The sequence below is a fragment of the Meles meles genome, chromosome 8 (assembly GCF_922984935.1).
Source record: "Meles meles chromosome 8, mMelMel3.1 paternal haplotype, whole genome shotgun sequence".
NCBI classification, from domain to species: domain Eukaryota; kingdom Metazoa; phylum Chordata; class Mammalia; order Carnivora; family Mustelidae; genus Meles; species Meles meles.
The window spans coordinates 42,771,233-42,797,211 of record NC_060073.1 but is presented as its reverse complement, the minus strand read 5'-3'; the positions used below and the strand labels follow the sequence as shown (position 1 = coordinate 42,797,211).

General features: G+C 48.5%; 1 protein-coding gene across 6 annotated transcripts in view; it reads left to right on the top strand.

Moving 5' to 3' along the window:
- Nucleotides 1-25,979, top strand: part of NAV2 (neuron navigator 2) — a 399,056-nt gene that overhangs the window by 302,741 nt on the left and 70,336 nt on the right. For all 6 annotated transcript variants that reach the window (XM_046014626.1, XM_046014624.1, XM_046014625.1 and 3 more), the window contains 2 exons: nt 17,268-17,406; nt 25,503-25,794. In XM_046014626.1, coding sequence (XP_045870582.1) covers nt 17,268-17,406; nt 25,503-25,794 — 431 coding nt within the window. The remainder of the gene's footprint in view (nt 1-17,267; nt 17,407-25,502; nt 25,795-25,979) is intronic.

Below are 25,979 nucleotides of genomic sequence, written 5' to 3'. Positions count from 1 at the left end.
AAGGAACTTGCTTATTTTTTTGAAAATACAAACACCCTCCCCAACAAAGAAGATAATGGGCTGACTGGTAAGTGGCAGGAAGTATCATGGGGCAGAAAGTAACTGGGCTGGGATCTAGGGCAATATCTCTGAGGAGGTTTCATCCCAATCAAGACCTGAACCACAAGAAGGAGGCAGCCATGGAGAGAGGTGGGGAAGGGCATTCCAGAAAGAAGGAACCCCGGTACAGGGCCTATGAAATGGAAAGAGGCTGGTACATTCGAGGGCCCAGACCTTGTACTTGAACATAATGAAGGGGAGGGGCAGAGTGGCAGAGGGAGTGGGCAGGAATCAGACTGTATAGAACCTTCTAAGCCAATCTGGATTTTATTCCAAGTTCCCTGGGAAACTACTGGAGGGTTTTGGGAAGAAGGCAACCCAATGTGAAGTACTCTTGGAAAAGATGACTGTTCTTGCTGTGTGGAGGGTGGAGCCCAGCAGGGCAAGAGGCAAAGCTGAGTGGCCAGGGAGGTGGCATTGGAAGATGGTGGTGGCTTGGACCAAAGCCATCTTCCCGTAGATACTGAGTACTGACCTGGTTCGTGGTATATTGGGGATGTATAGCCAAAAGGACTTGTTAATGGATTATAATAGAGGCAGTACGAGAAAAGTGAACTGAAGATGGCTGAAGAGAGTTGTACACTGGCTAAGGCAGGAGGACTTTGGGAGAGGGAGTGCAGACAAGCTGGACGTTGGAAGCAAAAGTTTTGTACAAGGTGCAGTAGATTTGAGATGTGTCAAGTACCCAGAAAGAGCCAGGCTAGAGGGACAAACTTGAGCATTGCCTGCCTGTGTCTAGTAATTGAAGCCCTGGGCGCGATCCCCTAGGAAAAGACCAGGTAGAGAAGAGGGGCATGAGTGCCAGGACCCTGGAGGTATGGACAGGAGAGGAGGGTGAACAAAGGAGACTGAGGCACAGGGAGACAGGGAGGAAGAAAGGAGGTGTGCGGGAGCCCCACAGGAGACCCAGTCAAGGAGGAAGAAGCTGCCCACCATGCTACGTGTTTATGAAAACTCAAGTGGGATCAATACCATTGGCTTTGGCAGCAATTAAGCCATTGATGCTCTTGGGAGAAACAAAACATTTTTCACTGGATAGAGAACAGCCCTCAGGAGTTGGAGTACTGAGAGCTCTCCTTCAAGATGTTTTGCTGTAACATGGAGCAAAGACAGCGTGATTGCAGAGAACAGGGACGTGAGGTTAAAGAAGATTTTGTTTTGTTTGGTGTATCTGCCAGTGGGGTAGAGTCTGTACAAAGAGAGAAGGTGATGGTGTTGGAGGAGAACTGTTGTTTTAATAAAGTACTCGTTAGACATAAGTGAACATCTTTTTAGATTTACTTCAGCAGTTTTCTGTTTTCTCTAAGAATATACTGTAGCCCAAGAATAATATCTCCTTCTACTCTTTGGTGCCTCGGCAGCGTTTATCAGCTCCTTTTTGGTTTACAACCTGGCTCTGTGAATTGACCTGGGAACCTTAACATCATCGGTAACATTGTTTCTATGGAGAAAAATGCTATGAATTCTAGAAGGTCTTTGGAATTTGGCCTGTTTAGAAGTCAGGGTCAGAAATGACAGGGGAAGACTGGCTCTTTGAAAAGCGCCAAAGGGCATCTGCTCTCAAGGAGCTGGTTGACCTACCTTCCCTGGTTGCCCCACCTTCCCTGGTTGCCCCTTCCTCTGTTGTTAGTTTTCTCAGCCAAGCTGATTGTTATCTTTCCTAGCAGGGGAAAGCCCTGGTTAAATGTGAACCTCTAGCAGGGCACCTGGGTGGCTCAGTGGGTTGAGCCCTGCCTTCCGGGGCACCTGGGTGGCTCAGTGGGTTGAGCCCTGCCTTCCGCTAGGTCATGATCTCAGGGTCCTGGGATGGAGCCCCCCCTCCCCCCGCATTGAGCTCTCTGCTCAGCGGGAAGCCTGCTTCCCCCTCTCTCTGCCTGCCTCTCTGCCTACTTGTGATCTCTGTCAAATAAATAAATAAAATCTTTAAAAAAAAAAAAAATGTGAACCTCTAGCTATGAAGAATTCAGAGTGTTTCGTGTTGAAGATGTGATTCTTTTAACCACAGAAAGAGAACTGACACATCCCTCCCCACACCCGGTCCCCAATTTATTACACAATTGTCTTGTGCAATAAACTTTGCCCTTGTAAAAAAATTTTCCTCTCTGACAGAAAAAGCCAAGATGCTTACAGCAACTCCTTAAGAGTCTCCTTAAGGACCCTTTCCCTCCCTTTACCCTTTGGCCTCTCTGACCTGACCTCCTAAGCTTTCCCTTATATCACTGTTCTCTTTGCTCTAGCCACACCAGGCTCTGGGTTCTTGGAATGAAAGTGCAAGTTGTATCCTGTCCCAGGACCTTTGCACTGACCATTTCCTCTCTAGGAAGGCTCTTTACCCCCAGATAGTCATATAACCAGCTTCCATACTTCATTCAGGTATGTAGTAAGAATCATCCCCTTAGGAGGCCTTCCCAACCACTCTAAGAAAAATTTCACATAACCTTCCCTCCCTCTTCTCCCAATCACACCTTCTTCCCTATATTATTTTTTCTTCTTAGCATTTATCCCTAATATACTATAAAATTTACATTTAGTCTCATTTATTTTATTGTTTTACCACTATAAGGTAAATTCCATTAATATAGGGAATTTCTGGACTATTTTTTTTTGATTATTGTATCCTCAGCAGTTAGAACAGTGATTTGTCATATACCAACTGCTGAAAAAGTATCAGTTAGTTGAATGAATAACTAAATGAATGGATATACAGCCCTAATTTATGTTGGTGGTGGTTCTGGATTTTTACACATTAAATTTGCCTAAAACAAGGACGAGGAACAAGTATAGTAAACAGTGGAAATTTTTTGTGTGTATGTGTGCATCTATACACACGTATGTATATATGCTACATGTATGTATATATACATATCCATATCTATAGGTCTGCATGTATATAGTGACCATCCCATTCTATCCAAATTAACCCAGAGGTCAGCCAGAGTCTCAAGTCATGGTAGAGAGATACATTCAGTTCCAGGGACAGTGCAGAAGGTCCGCGGAAAGGTTTAAAACCATCTTTGTCAGACAGAGCTTGGATCCATCCTGACTTTTTATCTCAATAAATCTGAGCCACACTGCCTCCCCGAATTCACCCTTCCCCCACCCCTTGGCCTCTGCCTCCCACTCCTCATTGCAGATGCTGGCAGCATTTTTTCAAGTGGGGGAGGGCCCTGAGGGATGAGATGTGAATGATTAACTTCAGTTGGGACTCCTTCAAGATTACAATCTCTGCTCCTGGACACGTTTGCCTTTACATTCACCTGGGAAGCCCCATTAGACCCCGTTTCCTCTCTGAGCTGAACTTTTATTCCCTCCTTCTTGGTTGGGGGAGGACTGGCTCTTCATTCCCCTTTTGAAAGGCTTCTGTTTGCTGAGCAAACTCTGACCACACAAGACCCTGCTAGGAGCCAGTTATTATTTCCTCCCCCACCCCACCCCCAGCTTTCGAACACACACAACCCCCTACACCCCTATCCTTCTGGAGAGGCAGCCCAGGGAGGGGTGGGAAGGGGGGACCTTTCTCAGAGAAAGTCTTTGAAAGTTGCCAGGAGCCAACTGGTAGGACTTTTGGAGAGGGAGTTGGGGGTTTTGGAGAGCATCTTAATCCTTCTTCATTTTAAAATAAAAGCTTGTGGCTATAACATAATTTTGCTTTTGAATTTTCAAGAGTAAAACAGTTGTTCATTGTTCACAGCATCTGTTTACATAGTTCCTTCTGAATTCCTTGATTACAGGTTTTAATAGGGATTAGTCGGTGCAACCCCTTCCCATCCCAGAACTGGGACTCTCTGCGGGCCCACCTCCCTTGCCAGCCTTTGTACCGTAATGTTTAAAGTAGCGACGCATAGAGTGGACTTCCTTTTAAAAAAAAAAAGGCATCAGGAATTAATGTGTATTTTTGTTGGCACTGTATCAAAATTGACATCACCAGAAATTATGTGCGTCACTGTTCATTGTACAGATAGGTATCTTTTCCCTTTCGGGTTCAGAAGTTATCTCTGCAGGCTAATCATTTCAATCAAATGCTTTGCTTTCAATTGTCAATGGAATATTTATTGTGTGTGTCATTGTTAATAGTAGCACTTTTGGCTGAAAGGACTTTTTCCAACATTTTGGCACAGTCCATGGGGATGTAATATATTTATATATATATATTTTTTTTTTCTTCACGTTTAGATTTTATTCAGCTTGACCCATTGTTGCAGATTCCCCCGGGGACCATAGTGAGGGCCCTCCTACTAGGTGCTTTACGGTAATGGTTTCAGAGTTTGGTGTTCGCTTTTGCTTCGCTGAAACTTTTCACAGCTGACTTGATACTACTAGCTCTGCGGCCTGACCTCTCGCTCCTTCAGCACTTAAGGGGTTAATTTTGTTGGTGGATCAGATTTCTTTCCTGGGCTGGGGAAGAGTGATCCCCGTCTGACTGGTCCTTTAGCTGCCGAGTTGCTGGGTGCCCGGGATTCCCTGGCCCAACGTGGGCTTGCTTGCCTGCCTGGCTGACGAGTGGCCACCGAGAGATTCTTTTGGCTTCTTTGTCCGCTTTCTCTAAGGACCACAATGTAGTGAGATGCTCTGGCCTGGAAACCTTACCAGGTAGGATGATTTCTTTAAAATTTCTGGGGCCTGGGGCCGCGTGTGCTGTGTGTGCTGTGTGTCCTGTCTTGCCGGTCCGCCGACTGTATTTGAAAGCCGGCCGTGCTAGCAACTGATGGTGCAGCTGCCAAAATCCCCGGTGGGCTCTGTGGTCGGGGAGCCACTGGTCAGGAATTCAGCATCCTTTACCCTGCCACCCCAGCTCCTTTCGCTCTAACCTTGATAGCTCTGGAGCAAGCCAGAGCCTTAACCAATGTCCTTGGTCCACCTGGACATTTGGATAATACTGTCTGTCTTTCCCAGACCATCTTACCAAATTAGGCTGTTGAGACTGAAAAACTGGGTATTGATCACCCAGCTGTCTTTGATCCTTATTCCAGGCTTTTTCGGGGAAGATCTTTCAGTCTGGGGGAGGAGAGAGCTGGAGAGAAGCAGTGTGGACCCGGGCAAGGGCTGCTAGTGGTTTGGAGGTGGTTTGGAGGACCCTGATGAAAATGACTTGCCCTTGGAGGTTTTGTTTGGAATCTAAGAAGAGGGTGAACTTGCGGTTGTGTTTACTAATACTGCAAATTACTGGGTGGGTTTTTGTTTTTTGTTTTTTGTTTTTTTCTGGAAACTGGGCTCCAGGGGAGAGAGCATGGGAGATGTAAGTATGAGTTCTTTTCTTGCTAGCCCGGGCTGCTATAAAGCTGCCCAAAGAGAAATATTTCTATTTTTAAGTCAGACAGGGGGAGGAGAAAACAATGTACATTATCACCTACTGCTAGCCAGGCATCTGACAGACATTGTCTCATTTCATGTTCTTTGCAAAGCTAGCAATATTATTCTCAATTTGGAGGTGAGGCAGTGGGAACTAAGGGAGGTTAAATAACTAGCTAACACAGCTAATAAGAGGCAAAGCCTACATGGGAACCTAGGTTTACCCACCACTATGCTTTCTGTGCTGGGTTTGGCAGATGGCTCCGAATGGCTTTACCCACAGTTTAAACATGGGTTTAGCTGGAGGAAGGACACTTTTGGTGCAGAGGACTCACTGAAGTGCAGGGGATACTGGCAAGCATGGCCTGGCTGGGCTTTTCAGAGTCTACTTATTTCTGAGAAGGGGGTGGGGTGGGGGGTGGTCTCTTAACTCTGCTTTGCAGCAGAGTCCAGAGGTCCCAGGACCTACCTGGGAGTTCTCTGATCATTTTGAGGCTTCCGGGCTGGTGGATGGATCTGTTACTGGATTTGTGCTTATACCTGGTTCAGCAGGCAGGAGCCCAAGTGGGAGTCAAATCTGGGACAGCTGATGGTCTTGGAGCTGGCCTTGGGCTGCTGGGACTGTGCCCTGGAGCTCTGGGGCCGCCTCCTAAGAGGCTGGATTTATTGAGTTCTGGAGGGAGAGGTTGTACACCCGGCATGTTAATGCTGACCGAAGTTTGGCACCAGCTGCTCACATGTGTGCTGGGGTTGGCTAATTAGCTAGGGCTGAATTGTTTTTGGGTTGCAGAGCTGATTTTGGGTGGTTGTTTCTGGTTTTGTGGGTTTTGTGGGTTTTTTTTAGTTTGTTTATATTTTCAGTAATCTCTATACCCAATGTGGGGCTCCAACTCATGACCCTGAGATCAAGAGTCACATGCTCTTCTGACTGAGCCAGCCAGGCCCCCCAAGGGGTTGTTTCTTGACCTGAGTTCTCTTCCCTTCCCCGTTGCCCCAGAAGGGGTGGCTTTTAAGGACTGGCCCCTGACAAACTGCAAAATGAGGCTGGATTGGTTTTGGGGGACAGCCACCTCTCTCAGCTGCCCAAGTCCAATGTAGTTCTGTTCTGTGCTTTCAGGTTCCCAGACCTCTAAGATGTGTTGGGAAGTGTGTGTGTGTGTGTGTGTGTGTGTGTGTGTGTGTGTGTGTGTGTCTGTGTGTGTCTGTGTGTAGAGGTAATGGAAACGGTGGGATTCCACATCCCCGTCCACCTACTTCACACCTAAGGCAGCCAGCGAATGCTCTGTTTGGAATTTGCCTCTTCACCCCCTTTCCTTACCTACTTAGAGATCTTTTAGGAATAATTTGATGGGATTAAAAAGTGTCCTGGGCTTTTTGGATAACATGTGGGAGTTCTAAGTTCTTATCTGACTGGGATCTACTTAAAAGTATTCTTTCCGGGGCACCTGGATGGCCCCGGTTAAGTGTCTGCCTTTGGCTCAGAGCATGACCCAGCCCTGGGTGGGGCTCCCTGCTCAGCAGGGAGTTTGTTTCTGCCTCTGCCCCTCATGCCCTCTCCCTCTCTCTCTAATAAGTAAATAAAATATATATATATTTTTTAAATATCCTTCCCTCTGTGCTTAGGTTGGATTAATGTAGTTAGGAAGAGCTTGGGTTTTAGAATCAGGCAGATCTAGGTTCTAGTCCCGTTCCGTTTATTAGCTCCGGCACCTTGGGCGGACTGCCTCGCCTCTGGAAGACTCAGTCTCCACGTTCATGAAAAGGGAACGTTGATAGTTTGTGCTTTGTAGGGTAATAGAGAGGAGTGTATGCAGTAATGTGTGTTCAGTACCTACCCAGGTGCCTGGCTCTCGCTGTTAAAGCTGTCACCTGTGTGTTTGCTGTGATTTGCCTTAGTTCTGTGTGACATGCTGAATTCTGTTCATGCTCAGGGTACACAGATCTTTCAGTAAAGAGAACAGCAGGATGGGTTTGTTGAGATCTTTCAGGCAAAGCTGCCCGGCAGTGGACCAAGTGTCTGCAGCCTTCTCTGGAGGAGCAAGGGTTTTGTGTAGCTAAGGTCAGCAGACGCGCCGGTGCCTACTGTAACAATGAGGCCATAAGGCCTCCCTCTGGGCTTTCCAGCTGGACCAAGCCTACCAAGCCCCTGGAGCCGAAGGGAGGAATTTCACGCTTACTCAGGGGACCACCTACTTGTTAAAGGAATGAGTTACCAAAATGGGACAAAGGTGCTGTGGGGTGAAACTCAACCCCTGGCATTCTGAATGCTGCTAAATCCCCTTGGAGCCCTCTTTATGGGGCTCTTGTTTCTCTCTCTCCTCCCCAAATGACTGGCCTTGCACCTGGCTCCGTCTGTAGGAGCTGCTCTCCCCTGGGACGCTGTGGCAGCAAGAAGCGGCAAGTTCTTGCCCTAGAACTTTATCATCGGTTCCGTAGTGTGGGCCTGTGTCTCCTTCCTGTGGTTCTCTCCGGCTCCCCGGCTTCTGAGCTGCCGCCAACAGGAGCTGGTTATCTCCTCAGGGCCTGCAGATCTGGTTTGGGCCCCCACCGGAGGCTCCCGGGGCCTGGTGTTAGCACAGTATCACGGGAGAGGAAGACTGGCTCTCCTGGGGAGTGGGCCTGGGGGCAGGGGGGTGGGGAAGAGCTCTGACCAAGTCAGTGATAGAGCCAAGGTTCAAATAAATCTATTTTACTTTTCTCTCCAGGGTTGTGCTGCCTCCCTCTGGAGCCTCCCTGGCTTTGTGGTCCTCTGGCCCACTGCTAGAGGAGACTAAATTCACTGGGGATTTGTGTCTTCCCTTACTTTCAAACTCTAGTTCTGGGCCATTTTGCAAACCACGGAGGCTGCTCTCAGAGAGTGAAATCTAGAGAGAGGAGGTTTGCTTATGGTTTTTTTTTTCGAGTAACTCTATTTTTTTTTTTTTAACTGTGGAGAACATTGAAGCCCTTACAGTACATGTGGTGTTCACGGCGTGAAGTGTGTCAGATGAATAAATAAACAAGCTGGTTGCACACCCTGGGGTCTGTGTTTGAACCCTAGCCTCAGCATTTCATAGCTGTATGACCTTTGGGCCTTTGTTTCCAGGCCTCAGTTGTCTTACCTCTAAAATGGGTATCGTATGAGTACCTATCTCATGGTACCCAGAGAAAATGTAAGTAGAAGGGCTGGGCACATACGCAAGCCACCAGTGAGTGTTATTTGTATCATGGAGGTGTGAGGACTAACTGAAATAATGCATGTAATTAGCATGAAGTCTCCCACAACTTTGAACTTCATTTAAAGTTGGCTGTTCAGTTATTATCATTCCCAGATAAACAAGGAAAGGTGGGGTTCTGCAGGGGTGGGGGTGCTCTTGCATTCTTTGAAGGTGGATTTTCTTAATCCCCCCCCCACACCCCCAGTGGCTGGAGGAGGTGATGCTCTCGAGAATACCCCTGGGAGGGAAATAGTTAACATACCTGTCTGGTGGGAAACGAAGGTAGCCAAACCCTTTCCCTTCCCCAGGGGTTACTGCTAAGCCTACAGTTGGGCTTGCTCACTCATCCACACCAAAGGATCTCATTCCGCTTGGGCCCTGGGGTTTCACGGGAACAATTGCCTTGAACAATAGCCAGAAAACGAGTTCCACCAGTCTGGGCTCTTGCAACCCAATACATCAGTCTGGCGGGGGGCACAGGGCCCTGAAAATGAGCTCTGCTGTGATTCTGGGGCAGAACTGGAAAAGTAAGCAGGTAAGGCCTGGACACAGCCTTGGTGGTTGCATAGCACGCGTTCAGCCCCCAGGAGAGAGGCAGAGAGCCAGGGCAGGGGCTGCCCCGATGGCTCCTGAGGACGCCAAGTGGACTAGGCTTTGGGGTTTGGGGGTAGGGGGTTAGGAGCTGCTGTTTGTGAAGACTGCTTCTGAGAACAGTTCAAGCACTTCCTCTCAGCTAACCTGCTGTGGTTTATCAGCGAGCCAAGAACAAATATGATCGATGTTTGTTTGTTTGTTTGTTTTTTTAACAACATTGGTCAGCATGTCTTTCCTTTGAGTAAACAACACTATCTCACAGGGAGTCCATCTGAAGACTGTAAAGACCGCCTGGACCCTTCAGTCTCCCCTCAGTTGGGAGTCTTTTGCTGAAACACAGGATTCCTCACGCATGGGTGTGTAAATCCTAGTGGAAAAATCTGTTTAATCATCCCTTTAACCTTGGGATTCCGTTTTGCTTTTTTGCTTCATGGGAGATGAAGTTATAAATATGAAATCACATGAATTCAGGGCCATTCCAAATTCCTGCTGCATTCTGGATACTCCCTGGAAGAGCTTGATATTAAAAATGTGTCCAGATGAGAGGCGAATTTTCGGGGATGGGGTGCACGGGGGAAGGCAGGATTCTCTCCTTGGTTCTGTGGAATGCGCACTCCCCACAACAGGGGAGAAAACAGGGAGTGTGAGGAGCTGAAATAATTTATGATGTTTTCACCTGTGTTCTTCATAGCAGAGAGCTTGTGTTTGTTTGGCTGTTAAAATTGTGCTTCAAGCCTTCTGAGTGGCATTTGAATTCCTGACACTGTGATGTCAGCATGTCTTGTAAGACGGAAACAGGATCCTCCTGGCTTTATGGGTCTGTCCATTTTTGAGTGGATTTTCTGGTCACTTTGGAGAATATTTTCTCTTCACATCTTTCAAGAGGTAGTAGACAGGGGCCCCTGGGTGACTCAGTGGGATAAGCATCTGCCATCAGTTCAGGTCATGGTCCTGGGTTCGAGTCCTGCTTTGGGCTCCCTGCTCAGTGGGGAGCCTGCTTCTCCCTCTGCCTACCATTCCCCGTGCTAGGGCTTTCTCTCTCTCAAATAAATAAATTTTTTTTTTTTTTTAAAAGAGCTTAGTAGACAAAGAGCTGAGGCCATGGTTTTGGTCAAAATGAGGTCTCTTCTTGATGCACGTGGCTACTGTCCGCTGGTGGAGGTGTTCTGGTGATAAGACTGTTTGGCAGACCTTTCCAAGCCGATCTATATTTGCTCAATTTTGGATGAACTAGAAGGTTGCATGGAGTCTGGTTTGAATCCCACCCTCCTGATGACCTCTGGGCCCTAGGCCTGTGTGTCATCCAAGGAAAGAATGGGAGTGGAATATTACATGTAATGCGCCTAGTACGGTAGCTGGCTTTTGGTAAACCCTTTCAGTGGTGGCTATAAATAAGAGATAAGATTGCATTCTATTCCTTTGTGGAGAAATAGTGTGGTCTAATGCAAACTCTATATTGTGACTTGTATTATTACCTTTATTGGAGGGTCTGCACACTCAAATTGCAGGGCCCACCAGGTCCGTGAAGAGGGTCAGGTGGGGATTGTGTCAAATGGGAAAGGCTGTCTCTGTCCATAAAGGGCAGCTACTACTCAGGGCTAGCTAATTGTCTCCTGTGTATAAGATATGGGCACCCATTCCAAGTCTATAGAAGATTGTGTGTGCCTAAAAAATATTTTGAGGGGTGAAATTAGCAAGGAAGAAACCCAAAGACTAGAAAGTCCAGTTACCCGTTGGGCAGTTTTTACTGAATGGGAGGAGATGCTCTGAGCCCGGTGGGGACCTTCCATGTGCCCATTTGCCTCTGTACCAACTTTTTTCTGAGCTTAAACTCCTAGGATGTCAGGTAGAAAGCAATCACTGGGGGATGGCTGCTTCCAGCTCCCTCATTCTATGGAAGTCTGGGGCCTTGAGAGAAAAGGAGGTGTCCAAACACTAACGGGAAGTAGTAGTTCTGGGGAGGGCTGGCGGCAGGGCCTTGTTCTCCTGGCCCCTTGCTGTTGCCATTTCCATGCCTCGAGGGAGATGTTGGCACAGCAGAGATTGTTGGTGGGTCTGGGATCCGGCACTCTGCAGACTCTCGCTGTTACCAGAGCTGGCACCTGGCTGGTGGCCTGGGGAGGTATCGAAGTCTGTAGAAATGTCTGGAACCCTCACCGTTTCTACTTGGTGCAGTTTCTCTTTGCTCATCTCCCTGTGTTACATTTTTATTTGTGCCTGGGCTCCGTGCTTGTCTGTCACATGCCCTGGCCTCGCTGTCTGGAGTAGGGACAACTGGGAGTACTCACTGCTTTCACATGGCCTGGCGCCATGCCTGACCCATAGAGGGCGCTGACTCACTGGGTAAGATGGACATGTGACTCCAAGGTCCCTGGCTTAGGATCCAAAAGTGGTGAGTTTAAGAGTCTTGAAGAACAAGGGCAAGTGTTTGATGGAGTTCCTTCCACCCACCCATTGGAGGTTGTTTGTTTTCTTTCTTTCTTTCTTTTGTTAAGATTTTATTATTTTATTTATTTATTTAACAGAGAGAGAGAATAAGTAGGCAGAGAAGCAGGCAGAGAGAGAGGGGGAAGCAGGCTTCCCGCCAAGCAGAGAGCCCGATGCGGGGCTCAGTCCCAGGACCCTGAGACCACGACCTGAGCTGAAGACAGAGGCTTAGACCACTGAGCCACCCAGGAGCCCCTGAAGTTTGTTTCCCTATATGATCACTTGTCACTCCTTTTGTGTCATTGTGTGACTGCCAATGGGGGGGGGGGGGATTTCATTGAGTAGAGTAAAAGGAATGTGCCTGATCTGGCTGCGATGCTCTCTGTACTGATGGTTCAGAGCAATCAGTGGAAGGATCTTCTTGCCATTTCTCTAGCTGTCTCTGCCAAAGAATTTATAGGGCATAAACATGATATGCTGTATTGAAACTTTAAAAAAAGGGGGGGGGGGAATCAGCCAAGCTCTGTATTCCATGTTCCTCTGAATTTCCTATAATACAGCCCTGGAGGCAGGAGGAGGGCCTGGGGTTCTGCTCTGCTCATCTTCCCATGATATTGGACACAGTGTTTCCACTGAGATTTGGGGGAGCCCTTTTGGAGTAAATTTGGAAGTCTTGCAATGTAGAGCAAAGGTGAACTGGAGTGGAGAAAACTAGTATAGAGAGGAGGTGTGCTCTCTTGGGTTCATTTATTTTTTTTATTTTTTTAAAAGATTTTATTTATTTATTTGACACAGAGAGAGAGATCACATGTAGGCAGAGATGCAGACAGAGGGAGAGGGGGAAGCAGGCTCCCAGCTGAGCAGAGAACCCAATGTGGGGCTTGATCCCAGGACCCCGAGATCATGACTGAGCTGAAGGCAGAGGCTTTAACCCACTGAGCCACCCAGGTGCCCCTCTTTTGGGTTCATTTGTTCTTCTGGTTATTCATCTAAAAATCCTTCATTCATTCACAAAACAAAATCTACCGTAATAGTTTTCTAAATGTCTAAGGAGTGCTTTTGTGTCCAAAAGGAACGTCCTAGACTTCGTTAGGTTTTACCGTTCGATTTACTAAAGCTTTGATTTTTAAACCTAGGTTTTCTTATAAATCTCCTCTATAAATCAAGAGGTTTTGTATAAATTAAGATGATTCCCACTTGTTATTTGAGTAATACTTTGTTAATTTAGATTTAGGACAAATTGAGTTTTGACAATTAGTACTGTTTGGAAACTTGGGTAATTAGGTTTCCTTAAATATTTTAGACTGCATTCATAAGTTTAAAATGCCTGGTTTCGTTCTCGCTTCGGCAACACATATACTAAAATGCCTGGTTTCCTCAAGTTCTTCAAACATCTGACAGGGTAGACTCACCAGCCTAACAAGCAAAATCTCCTAAGCACTTAACTCTTGCAAACCAAATAAACTAAAGTTAAAATGTCATAAATTAGGTTTTTTCAAACTCTGTAATTCTTTTTTACAGGCTGACTCCCAGTCCTTAAACCTTTCATCTTAAAAATCTCAAATGGGAAAGGAGGACTCATTTAAAACTGAAATCAGAGGACTGTTTTTATTTACATTCTTTAATATGCCCCATATTCTTTTAAGTATTATAAATATACAGAGAATATCCTGTGATCACAAAGATTTCATCCTGTACTTTATTCAGATTATCATTTACTCCCTCAGCTCCCCTCTTTTTAAAACTTCCCAAGGATTTAAAGTCATTTACTCCCAAGAAAGGGCAATACATTTGTCATCTCCAGTGGGCTCTGAACCATCATACAGAATCAAGACGCAGGGATGGTCACGTCGTACTCCAGAATGATTGTTCCAGAGCCATAGCTGGATACACTGTAGTTCTTTCTGCTGTGTCCCCTTTGTCCCTTGAGTTGGAATCTCGTTTCAACATGTAGCAAACACAGATCTTCTGTGTTCCTTTCACATTTCCGTTGTAATCCACTTCCGTAACCCCTTTTGACATCGCTCACCCGGACCTGGGTCAGTGGACTTTGGTACGCTGTGTGTAGGTTGTACCTAATTGCCTTTGCCACTTGATTGGATGCAGCTAATGTTCTTCCTGCCTGGATGGCTTCTGCGTGCTTTCTACATTTTTTCCTGTCTGACTCTTCAGCCACATGTCCGAAGTCATTTTACAAACAAATGGCAGTTCCCCATTCGGTCACACGAGCATACCAAGAGACAGAATCAGAAGCAAATCAGTTTTGAGCAAAAGAAAGGAATTTATTTATTCTCACTTTGAGCCTCCCAGGGCTTGCTTCTGTCTTCCCAGGGCCTCAGGTATGGCTGGATAGGGGCACTCCTGTGACATCCTTCCTCTCAGCTCTGCTTCCCTCTATGCTACTAGCTGCCTTCCCGGGCAGGTGAGGACGAAGTGGTCCCTGGAGTTTCAGGCTCCATTTGCATCTCTTCTAGAGTCCTGCTCTGTTCTCGGCATCTCCTGTGTGGTCATGCAGGTTGGGGGAGTGCCGCCTTAGGCCAAGTTAAAGAGATCGTTCCGGCACTTGACGTCTGTTCAGAAGTTTATGGATGCCGTGAAACTCTAAGAGGAGCACCGAAGAGCCCGTGGCTAGCCCATGTTCCCTTGTTGGGGCAGCATTGTTATCACAGGCATCTTTTCCAACGACTTCACCTGCCAGTCCCATCTTGGAACGCACTGCCTCTGATCTTGGTGGCTCGAGATCACTTACACCCTGAATCTGGGGGAAAGACCAAGTTTGAAGTAATCGATTTTTACATCCAGACAAACTTGCCAATATCCCAAAAGATCCAGAAGGGAGGGGGACATGGCTAGTTCTCCACAGACAGGGTTTCTGGCACAAAGACCGCTCTTGCTCAGCCCTGGGCTGCCCTCAGTATCCCTGTGCCTTCATCCTCATCCCTGGGGTCCCCACACCCACCTTCCCTGGCGGCAGTCCCTGGCTTCTCCCTGTTTGGGCCGGCTCAGTCAGGGTAGCCCTGAGATGCTCCAGGGCACCAATGCGGGAAGCAGCTTGTGTCCAATAAGGGCCCCATGCCCCACTGGCATAACAGCTTGGTGTTGAAAGGCCATACGGAAGGAGGGAGTACAATTTCAAAGCGAAAACTCTGGGCCTTGGATTCATGGGCATCTGTTACTAACTTCCCGCCTTCTCCCTGCCAGCCACACTCCTCCCTTCAATCCTCTTTCTTCTTCACTCGATTATAGGAAATCGTAGATATAGTAAACTGCTAACCTCAGAGAGCAGATGCAATTAAAGACTCCTGTGGCCTTTTATTTCTTTCTTTCTTTCTTATTAGTCATCGTGAGAGCCGATGTGGGCCCTTTTTCATCTGTTGGGCCCTGCTCCCTCCAGCAGAACCACACGGTTGCGGCCTCGGGCTGCATCCACGTGTCCCCCATAAAGAAACTGAGGCTTTGGTGTTACGACTTGTCGAAGAATGAGCTGGGGGGAGGAGGCTGAGTTCAGAGTCCACAGCTGGTGGCAACTTGCTGTCAGAGCTTGTCCTGTCTGTCCGCCGAGTGGAGTTCAGCCCGGAGGGGTGGGATAAGCATGAGCTGTGCGCCTGCAGGTTGAGGAGACGTGGCTCACCAAGGGGCGAGGTTGATGCCTGCCACTGGAGGCGGGAGTGTGGACACGGCCCGTGGGTAAGACCCTCCAAGCCTCCACTTCTCCTGAGACCATGAGCCGTGTCCCGTTCTGGTGCGTGCTGAAAGCTGATACAGCAGAAAGCCATTTGGCATCACAGTAAAGAAGGTGGTTCTGGAGTCAGAAGGGCTGGATCCAGGTCCTGGTTCATCTTTTACTGCCTGGTCTAATGCAACCTTGCCTGCCTTTCTTTCTTTTTTCTTTTAAAGATTTTATTTTGGGGCACCCAGGTGGCTCAGTCATTAAGCGTCTGCCTTCAGCTCAGGTCATGATCCCAGGATCCTGGGATCAAGCCCTGCATCGGGCTCCCTGCTTGGTGGGAAGCCTCTCCCTCTCCCACTTCCCCTGGTTGCGTTCCTGCTCTCACTGTGTCTCTCTCTGTCAAATAAATAAATAAAATCTTAAAAAAAAAAAAAAAGATCTTATTTTAGAGAGAGAGCACACACATGAGTGAGGTGGGGTAAGGAGCAGAGGAGAGGGGGAAATAGTCTCAAGCTGACTCTGTTCTGAGTGCGGAGCCCGACCCTGAGCTCGATCCCATGACACCAAGACTGCAGCCTGAGCTCACACAAGAGTCAGGTGCCCCGACCCACTGAGCCACCCAGACACCCCATCTTTCTTACCTTTCTAAGCCTCAGTGCCTCTACCCGCACAATAGGAGAACAAGAGTACTTACTTTTCCATTCGATCAGGTAGATCAGGTTACATTTGTAGTGGAAACTTACTTTGTAGTTTACTCGACTTCTCACTCCCACGAGTTTCAATCCACAAGTATTTCCTGAGCACCTGCTGTATACCCACTGCCCTGCGACCAAACAGGAGAGAATGCGGCAGGCTTGGTTGGGGTGTAGGAGGTGGGCATCGTGGGTACGGGCACGAGGGGAGTCCCAATGACAACAAATGTAGAGTCTTGAACACAAGAACCCTGTTGGCATAGAAGGGACAGGAGCCCGTGGGATGAGAACCAGGAGGGATAAAGAGGCAGGCACGAGGCAGGACTGGAGAGGGAGGCTGCATTGGAGGCTCGTGGTCACTTAAAGTTTGGGCTTTAAGTGCCTGAGAAGCCCATGGAGGGTATTAAGCAGCAGACCCATAGGGTGTGATTCATGTTTCAGAAAGACGGTCCTGGCTGCTGTGAGAACGGATTGTTAGGAAGAAGTGGGTCACGGGGCTCAGTGGCCTCTTGGCGGTCACCCAGGCAGAGCTGAGACCAGCTGGAGGTGCGGGACAGCAGAAGAGGTGGAGGGCTGGGCACGTGGGGATACACTTGGTAGGTAGATGTGGTAGGACCAGGAGATGGGTTAAAAGTCTTGGTGGCAGTGGGAGACGATGAGGAAAAAGAACTATTGCTTGGAGATTGGACTTGAGCGGCTGGGGGTGGCCTTGGTGGATTTGTGGTTTGGGAAATGGACTCTGTTTTAGATATATCCTGGGATGCTATTAGAGTTAGAAGTGCTAATAGAATTGACATGTTTCTGCTGACTCCTGAGGCTTTCCTTCCCCTGGCATTTGACTCCAGGAGTGGAGTCCAGAGCCTTCGTAGAGCACCCCGTATTTGCCCTCTGACCCCCCAGGAGAGTGCCGCTCCTGACACTCTCTGCCTCCAGCAGTAGTCCCCAAGCCCACCGTTCATCCTTTGCCACTAGGTCTGGGAAGTAGCCATTCGCTGCTGCAGAGTTCCCAGGATGGACTTGAGGACGGGGTAGGAGGCAGGGAGCGTCTTCAGCCACCTCTGCCCAGGACAGCACCTTCCGTGTGGAGGAAGGTCCGTCTCCGCCACTTCGCCTAGCTCCCAGTGCAGAACAGCAAGGATAGACGGTGTCCCGGAGATGAGTCTTGTTAGACGCAAGAAGAGCTTCGTCTGGGGCTTTACGCCGCAGGTGCCTTCAGGGCTGGTATGCACTTGTCTGTGTTATTGGCCTGAGCTGACGCAGCGTGAGGTTTTGGTGCTCAGCATGTGTTTGTCTCGGCAGCTGGGATGACAGCAGCTCCGTCAGCAGCGGGATCAGCGACACCATAGACAACCTCAGCACCGATGACATCAACACCAGTTCCTCTATCAGTTCCTACGCCAACACACCTGCTTCCTCTCGTAAAAACCTGGATGTGCAGGTAAGCGACGCGGGCTCCTCCAGCGGCCCCTGCCAGCAGGGAGCCTTGGGCTTGAGGACCATTGGTGCCATCTGGAATGAGCAGGATCCCCAGGTCCGTAAGATGAGGCCTGATCACGTGCTCGCTGCCTGTGCTCACCTCTCACTAGCCCTGGCCTCCACCTGCAGAGAAAGGGGGTCAGGCAATGGGGAACTAGAAACAGGAATGGGGAAGCGTCACTGTTTGTGAAAGTCTTGGTAAAACCATATTTCCTTCCTGGGCTTTCATTTTAGAATCTGCTTTTTGTTGGTTTTTTGTTTGTTTGTTTTATTTATTTATTTATTTTTTAATGAGGATGCTGGACTCATTTGGTCATTCTTAGTCTGGAGTGTGTGTCCCCTTCTAGCCACAGTGAGCTGCCACTGTCCAGGGTACACGCTGATCTCTGCATAGTGATGGGCTGGGACCAAACATTGACAACCTTGGGCTGGAAGACCAGTATGTCCTGACCAGAGGTTGGGAACTGTTGGTCTGATGTTGGTCACCATCTCATGGTGATATTTGTCCATTGGCTTATGGCATACTCTTATTTTAAACCAGGTTTCATGTCAAATTTTATTTGTTTTTAAATATTTTATTTATTTATTTGATAGAGCGTCCAAGCAGGGGGATCAGCAGGGAGAGGGAGAAGCAGGCTCCCACTGAGCAGGGAGCCCAAAGCGGGGCTCAATCCCAGGACCCTGGGATCATGACCTGAGCCAAAGGCAGACGCTTCACCAACTAAGCCAACCTGGTGCCCCTGATTCCATGTCAAATTTTTAAAATTTCATTATTTCACATGAAAATGAGATTCTGATTTCTTTCAAACATCAGAATGTATTGCTTTCTTGAGCCCAGATCCTCCACATGGCAACAATCAACAGGTGTCCAAGTGTCTGCCGCTTTCAGACAGGGAGCCCTTGTCCCAGCGTGCCCCAGCTGCTCCTGGCCAGCTGCGCCCTTCAGTATACCTGCCAGGCCCCAAGGTGCTGGAGTTTTCAGCCCCTACTTTAAAACTCCGAGACTGGATGTCTCTGAGACTATGTGTCCCCCGCTACCGTGCTCCCTTCTGTTTGCTTCCAAAGTGGTTTCACGTGGGTGCTTTCACTCAACCTCACAGCGCTCCTTTGTAGGCAGAGGGACTGGCTCTAGAAAACCCATTTTACTAGCAGAAAAGTGAGGTGCCATCCTCATAGCCAGTCCCCAAGGTGGGACTGACCGGCGCAAGGACTGGTCAGCCGTGGTAGCACTGGCTTCTGTGGCCCAGGATCTTTTTCTTGATGGGTCCCTCCCACCGGTGGGGGCCACTGGCTGCGATGAAGCCACGCGAGGGTCTGCTCGGGACACAGTCTCCCAGAGGGGCCTGGGCGAGGGCAGAACTGACACTGCTCTCTTCCTTCACTCCCTTCCACACCAGCCTCCTTTCTCTCTGGTTTCTCTGCAAGACAGGAGCTTCTTTGGAAATTTCTATGCATTCAAAGGTTTTTTGTTTGTTTGTTGCTTGTTTTTTTCTTAGAGGACTGGGCTAAATAAAGAACATGTCAGAGTGTGGAAGTACTTGTGTCCCACAGAAATGTGGACGTTGACTCCCTGAGGAAATATGTTGGGCATCGCCTCTGGGATTGCCTGTGACTTCTTGAATTTGCACTTTCTCTGAATTTCTAGTTATTTTTGAGTGAGAATTGAGTTGCGGTGGTGGTGGTGGTGGTGAAGGAAAAATACTACCCAAATTACGGAGGCACGGGATGTTGGGGGTGCAGGTAACAGTCCATATCTTGATCTGAGTGGTAGTTATGAAAGTAGGTTAATTTTATAAAAACTGCCCAGGCTCTATACTTAACATTGTGCATGGAGTATGTGAACGCTATGCCTCAATTAAAAGGGTGATTTAAAAAAAGAAAAAAACATACATAAGCCACTCTGCTTGAGAGCGATCACTGTTCGATCAGTGATTATAGACACAAGTTAGAAACACAGCCAGCCTGCGTCCCTGCCACTTACCCCTACCAACTTTTTTCGCTTTCCTCGTGGACACTAATTGCTTTTTTTCCCTGAGAGTCTTTTTAATTTCAGGGTAACAATAACAAGCTTTTAGACTCTCCTTAGATACTGAGGTGGGGAACCCAGAGAGGAGAGAGACTGACAGACAGACAGGTTTCTGGTGGGGAGAAGGTTGTGGAGAGGGTCCGGGAGGGAGGGAGAGATGAATAAATCAATAGTTTCTCTTTTGTTTACTTTCAAAGTAGGAACAGTCTTGCCTTTATATGTCAGTTAAGCCAGCAAAACACTATCAGAAGAATCTCTTGTCTTTGTTTCCCTCCCACGAAGGTGGGACAGGCATCTGTTTTCCCGCACTGATACAGAGTAAACATGGGGGATTTACAAATGATTTCCTATCTGATAGACTCAGATTTGGTTAAGGGCAGTGCCCCCTCCTCTCTGACCAGCTCTTTGCTTTCATCTAGAAAATGTCACATCAGAAAAGGTTCAAGAATACGGCACAAACATGTCTTTTGAGCTGGTGCAGAAGGTTGATTTCAAGGGATGGAAGGAGTTTAATATTCATTGGGTTGGTTTGTTTTTTGTTTTTGCTTTTTTTTTTGTTGTTGTTGTTGTTGTTTTTTGCTATAGAACTACCTGAGTTTAAAATATTGAGATTAAAAACTAAGCCAGTAGTTCATGGAATAAAATAAAGGCAGACTTGCACCCATAGTTACTGAGATTCCCAGGGAGGTGGTTTCTCTGACATCCCTTTGTTCCTGGGAGGGAGTATCTCCAAATATTTGAATCAGCGTAAATTGCAGCCTCGTCCCCTCCTCCCCTCATCCCACTCTGAGGAAAGCTAAGGGCCATTACTCCTCTCAGAGCAGCACCAGGCAACGGGAAGACGTGTGCTGCCATCATTCCCCAGGGCTCGCTCAGGTTTCTGTCACAGACTGGTTTCCCCCGTTCGAACGGGGAGTGCGCAGCGTCCCAGGCGAGGCGGGGAGAGGCAGAAGCAGCCGCCGGCAGACGGGCCGGGAAAGTAGGCTGAGGACAGGTTGCCAGGCCAGGTTTGCACATTGGAAGAGCTTCTGAGGAACAGCGAAAAGGAAACCCATCCAAGGAACAGGGAAGTCGTGGTCCAGAAGCCTAAGGAGCAGCCTTGTTAGCAGAGCAGATCACAGAGGAGCTGTCCTTGGGAGACAAGAGCCCCCTTTGTCTGTGAGTGACTGTCCTCCTGGAGGATGCTGAGAGGCACAGAGGGTGCCTTCGATGGGACGCACGTGCCCAGGTGTCCGGCCCTGGAGTCTCTGATCACGGCTCCCCGGCAGGGCAGAGAATCTTCTAGCTTGAGGTCTGATAGCCTTTCGTCGGACTTCTGCCATGAGGACTGGTGAGTCTGGGCAGCCAAACCAGGTTGTGGGGTCAGGGAGAAGGGGGTGAGCTCCTGGTCCTATGGCATCCTCAGAGAAGCTGATCAGCCTTTTCAAGCCTCTGCCTCCTGGTCTGTAAAATCACAGCAATCAGACTTGTCTCAAAGGAGGAGTGTGGTAGTGACATGGAAATACTTCATCGGAACATGCTCTTGTGGTGTCTCATTTTTGGTAGGTACTCAGGAGTTTCTTTTTTTCCTTTTCCTTCTTTCCTTCCTTCCTCTAGATTACCTGCCCCTCTGTCTCCCTCCCTACATTCATGTCAGTAACCAAAGTTTGGCTGTGTTCTTAATATATCTTGTAATTCATTTTATATTTTGCAGCATTTTATTTTTAGGACAGTGTGTTGGTGGCAGAGGACTTGTGACAAACACCTCTCTCTCCCAAGTGATCATTTGTCCGTTCATGTCCTCGGTCATTCAGTATTTCCCCTCCGTCTGTGCAAGGTTCCATTCCAGGTGCCAAGATACAAAGAAACGTCTATCAAAATTTTAATTTTCACTGCCTGTGAAGTTTTTAGTATATAAGGGGAGGAAGAGAATCCCATGTGAGTTTAATTTTTGCTACTCAAGGAAACAAAATTCTGAGTTCTGTGGCAGGGATTCTTGTCCTGTGTGAGGCCTTGAGTGAGCCTGGAGCTCTTGGCTGTTATCTGGCCGTTGGTCTGGATGTAGGGGTAGGGTTTGGCTGGGGGCAGGGAGGGATGCCCCTTCTGTCCACCTGCTAGGTGCTGCTGCTTGTGACTGTAGGCAAGTCACTGTCCTTCTTCCCCCCTGTACTTTGCTGGTATGTCACACACGGATAACAGGACAAGCTCAGAGGGTTAGATGAGCTAATAATATATGCAGAAGGACACGGGGCCGACCTAGAAGCAGCAGTGATAATGCTGATGCTGGTAATTACTTCTGTGATGACTGCAGTTGAAACTTGAGCCAGTTCAGCGTCCTGACCTGCAGGGGATGTGGGCAAGAAGAGGGCAGTGTCCTGGCTTCTAGAAGCTTGTGACCCAAGAGCAGGAAAGACGAGTGCCTTGTTCACCCTCATGCAGAACAAAAATGGAATAAAGACAAGCAGGTGCTGGGGGTTTTCAGAGGTGGGAGAGTTGGTAACAAAAGACTGACTCCCTCCACATTTGGTGACAACTCTGTGCCCTCTAAGACTCCTGTCTCTTGCATCTCCATTTTATACACAGGTCATGACCTTAGAGGAGGTAACCTACTCCCTCCATAGGAGGGAGCACCCAGTACCTGAAGTCCGACTCAAGCCCATGTTCTCCCCCACACGTCAGGCCACGTGGCCCACCTTGGTTCCACCTCTCACTCTGCAGATGAGCCTCCCTTCTGTGGGCCCTCAGTGGCGAACCTCCAAAATGGCAGGCCTTCTCCCCACCTGTGTTTGGTTGTTTCCCTACCTACCCTTTGGGATGTTGAATGAGTGAGTGGACTTCCAGGTAGGGGCAATAGGAAAATCTTTCCAAAATTAGGAGCCGTTGGAAATGAGAAGAACTGACGAAAGCATGGAGAGGCAAGGGAAGGACACAGCTCTTTGTACCTCCCCAGGCAGCTAGGTCTTGCTACCCTTCACTTGTCAGCTCTGCGAACACAGGGGCTGGGAATTTTTCATCTTTTTTTTTTTTTTAATTTTAATTTTATTTTATTTTATTTATTCATTTGAGAGGGAGAGCGAGCGAGAGAGCACAAGCTAAGTGGGGAGAGGGAGAAGCAGACACTCTACCGAGCAGGGATCCCCATGCGGGTCTCGATCCCAGGACTCCAGGATCATGACCTGAGCCAAAGACGGGTGCCCAACCGACTGAACCATCCAGGGGCCCCACTTTTTCATCTTTTGATCCCTAGTGATGCTACTACATGATCTGGCACATAAACCAGGAAGGTTTTGTTAAGGAATTGAGAACTTAAAACCAGTAGAGTGTCCCAGGCCTGCTATGCAGAGTAGTGCTGGGAAGGCTACTGCCCTGGGCCTAGTTGGGGCTGTGATGATTGGACGTTCTTTCTAGAGGGAAGATCCAAGTCATAGTCCTCAGCCAAGACCGTGTGCCCTCTGTCACCGGGTAAATCAGAGGTCTTGGGGTCGCACCCAAGAGGCTAGGCTGGAGCTGCTCCGGGGCTAGAGTTGGGGCACAGCCAGCCAGTATGGAAGGGGAATCCACTTGGTGTAGGTATTGTGTGAGGCATTGTGTGAGACATGCGGAACTGTCTCTTGTCCTTGGACTTACTCTCCAGGAAGGCAGTGTGGCGTAGGGGTTAAAATCTGGCCTCTGCTTTTAAGACTTCCTAGAATCCTTGGATAGCCACTTCCTCACTTGGAAGTGAGTCTTGGGCAGTTTTCTTTTCTACTCTGTGCCTCAGTTTTCATAGGTAAAGTAGTAATATGAACTGTAACTTCCTCATGGATTTTTGTTGAGGATTCAATTAAATGATGCATGAGAAGCACCTTGGCCCAGTGCCTAGCACATAGTAAGTGCTTAATAAATGTTAATTGTCGCTGCTACTACTCTTAGCATCACTACTATCTGATTAGGGAAAATAAGGGATAAGAACGTGTAAAGGAATGTATAACTAATAATAACTAATACCCAGATGGTAGTTAAGTGCTAAGTTTTCAGTATTTCCTGGAGTGTGTTGGAATGTGTCAGAATGTACTTGAACATAAGCTCCAGGAAGTTAATGACTTGTACTCGTTCTTATTCATTTACTACAGTGGGGTCCCAGGCCCCATAAGTTTGCCTGGTGTATGCTGGCACCCAGGAAATATTTGTGGATTGAATGCTTCTAAAGGTACTCTCTTTCCTGTCTCAGGACCTTTGCATGTGCTCTTCCCTTCTGCCTGGCATGCTCTTCCCTAAACTTTTCTCAGTAAGTTCCTTCTCACTCTTCAGAGCACTTTTCAAAAAGGTCTAACCACTGTCCCCCATCCTCCTCCTCATCAACTGAATTATATCAGTGTATTTCTATTTCTTACTAGTCCTTTTTCTTATAAAATTTCATAATTCATCATTACTCATTTATTTGTATTTACTTAGCCAACCTCTGCCTCTTTCCCTGGATCTTTCCCTCCAGAAGGGATGGGACTTAATCTGACACTCAGATCCTCAGACTTTCCATGGCGCCTGGCAGATGGCGGGCTTGGAGGAACTCTGGTTGAAGGAATCGACTGAAGTGTTCAGAGGAAGGAACATGGGCTGGAGTAGTTGGGACAGGGAGTGGGTCACTTAAGCCTTAGCTCATCTGTAAAGCTGTGATGAAGGCAAAGCTATGTCTGGTCATGACGCTCCTTAACCAGAGAGTGGTTGGATCGGAGACCGTTTTGCTGAAGGGTGCTATAGCTTTAAAAGCATGAGTTCATTGGTTCCCTCCTTTACTCATCAAGCATTGATGCAGCTCCCACTCTGTGTTCAGAGGCAAGGACACCCCATCTCTGTCCCTTGCCACAGCTGAATGGGGAGCTGCCCACAGCCAGGGTGTGAGTCTTTTGTCTCCCTCCTCCTTCTGGTGCCTAGTACCCGGAGGGAGCTCAGTATATGTTTGAGGCATGACCAAACCAGGAAAGGCACCACCAGGTGGCTGTGATGGAGAACCGGAACTTAGGAGGGGTGCAAGGTTGAGGGGGGAGAGAGAGAGGCTGTGGTGGTGACCGAGAAGTGACTTAAGTGGAGCTTGTATGTGTTCAGCTTTGTCCCATACCACGGTATATCCACAGAGGAAGGCACGGATACCAGTACTGCTGTAGGGTGAAAGGCGTTAATTAGGCCAGATTCTTGCAGGGTAATCATTGTGATTTCCCTGCCCTAATGGCGTTGCCTACTTTGGTAGTCAGGTATAGGAAACACAGGCCTTTTCATTCAGTGTGGCTAGCCTAGAGTGTTGCTAACAGCCACCTGCATTCGTTTCTCCCTGCTGTCATCCCCTTGGACTGGCCCCGGCCCCCTAGGAAGGCTCCCAAAGCATTCTGGTTAGCTTTGTGCCTTTCACTGGGGTGAATCATTAACATCACACTTCTGTCCCCTCCTGGGTTCCATGGCCAGCAGGTCAGGGCTCTTCCAAAGAAAGCTAGCTAATTATAGCCCTTGTCTGAACCCAATCCCACAAGAGGAGAAAAGCAGTGGCATATAAATGGAGCAGGGTGGGAGCCGGCACCCCGGCTCTGGAGGGTTTGTCTCCTCCCAGCCCCTCTGTCTCTCTCTGCTCGGCGTGGAATCAGCAGCCACCCTTGCCTGCTCAGTCGGCGTGTGAGGCTGCAGCGCTGTGCTAGGAAGACGACAGAACAAAGGGAAACAGGCCAGGAGGCTGGGTGTTGGATGAAGAGAGGTCTCCGGAGTTAGAAGCGCTTGTCGCCAAGCGGCAAAGAGTTGGTGGCTGAATTCTGGCCACGTCTCGGTCTGCTCACGTTTCTCCTCTGTGGGGCTCTGTCCCCCTTTTCCCCAACCCCTCCTACTTCTTACTCCCTTCTAGGACATAGTTATATTCTGTACTTTCCTCGAGCCAAAAAAAAAAAAAATCAGGCTTTCTAGCAAGATAACCAGACTGTAAAGGCCCAGACATTTTCTAGTCGTCGTTTGTCGTGGTGCTGCCATTCTCGCTGCGGGCTGAGGGGCTCCCGGCCTGGAATTCTGGAAGGACTCACTCAGCATCTCATCCACAGACCGACGCTGAGAAGCATTCCCAGGTGGAGAGGGGGTCCCTGTGGTCGGGCGATGATGTCAAGAAGTCCGACGGAGGCTCAGACAGCGGCATAAAGATGGAACCCGGGTCCAAGTGGAGGCGGAATCCCTCAGACGTGTCTGACGAGTCTGACAAAAGCACGTCGGGCAAGAAGAGTTCGGTCATCTCGCAGACGGGCTCGTGGCGCCGAGGCATGACCGCTCAGGTGGGCATCACCATGCCGAGGACGAAGGCAGCTGCCCCAGCAGGCACACTCAAGACCCCCGGAACCGGTGAGTGAGGGTCTGTGCTGTCTCACATCTGCCTTTTTCGGTCTGAAAACTGAAGCCCGCAGACACTCGAGCAAGGCTTCAGTCCCCATCAAGGGCAGCTGTTTCTTCTTCGAGTGTAGGTCTGCCAGTAACGAGCTTTCGGGAAGGTTCGCATCCCTGCATTTTCCCACGTGGAAAGAGGGCCG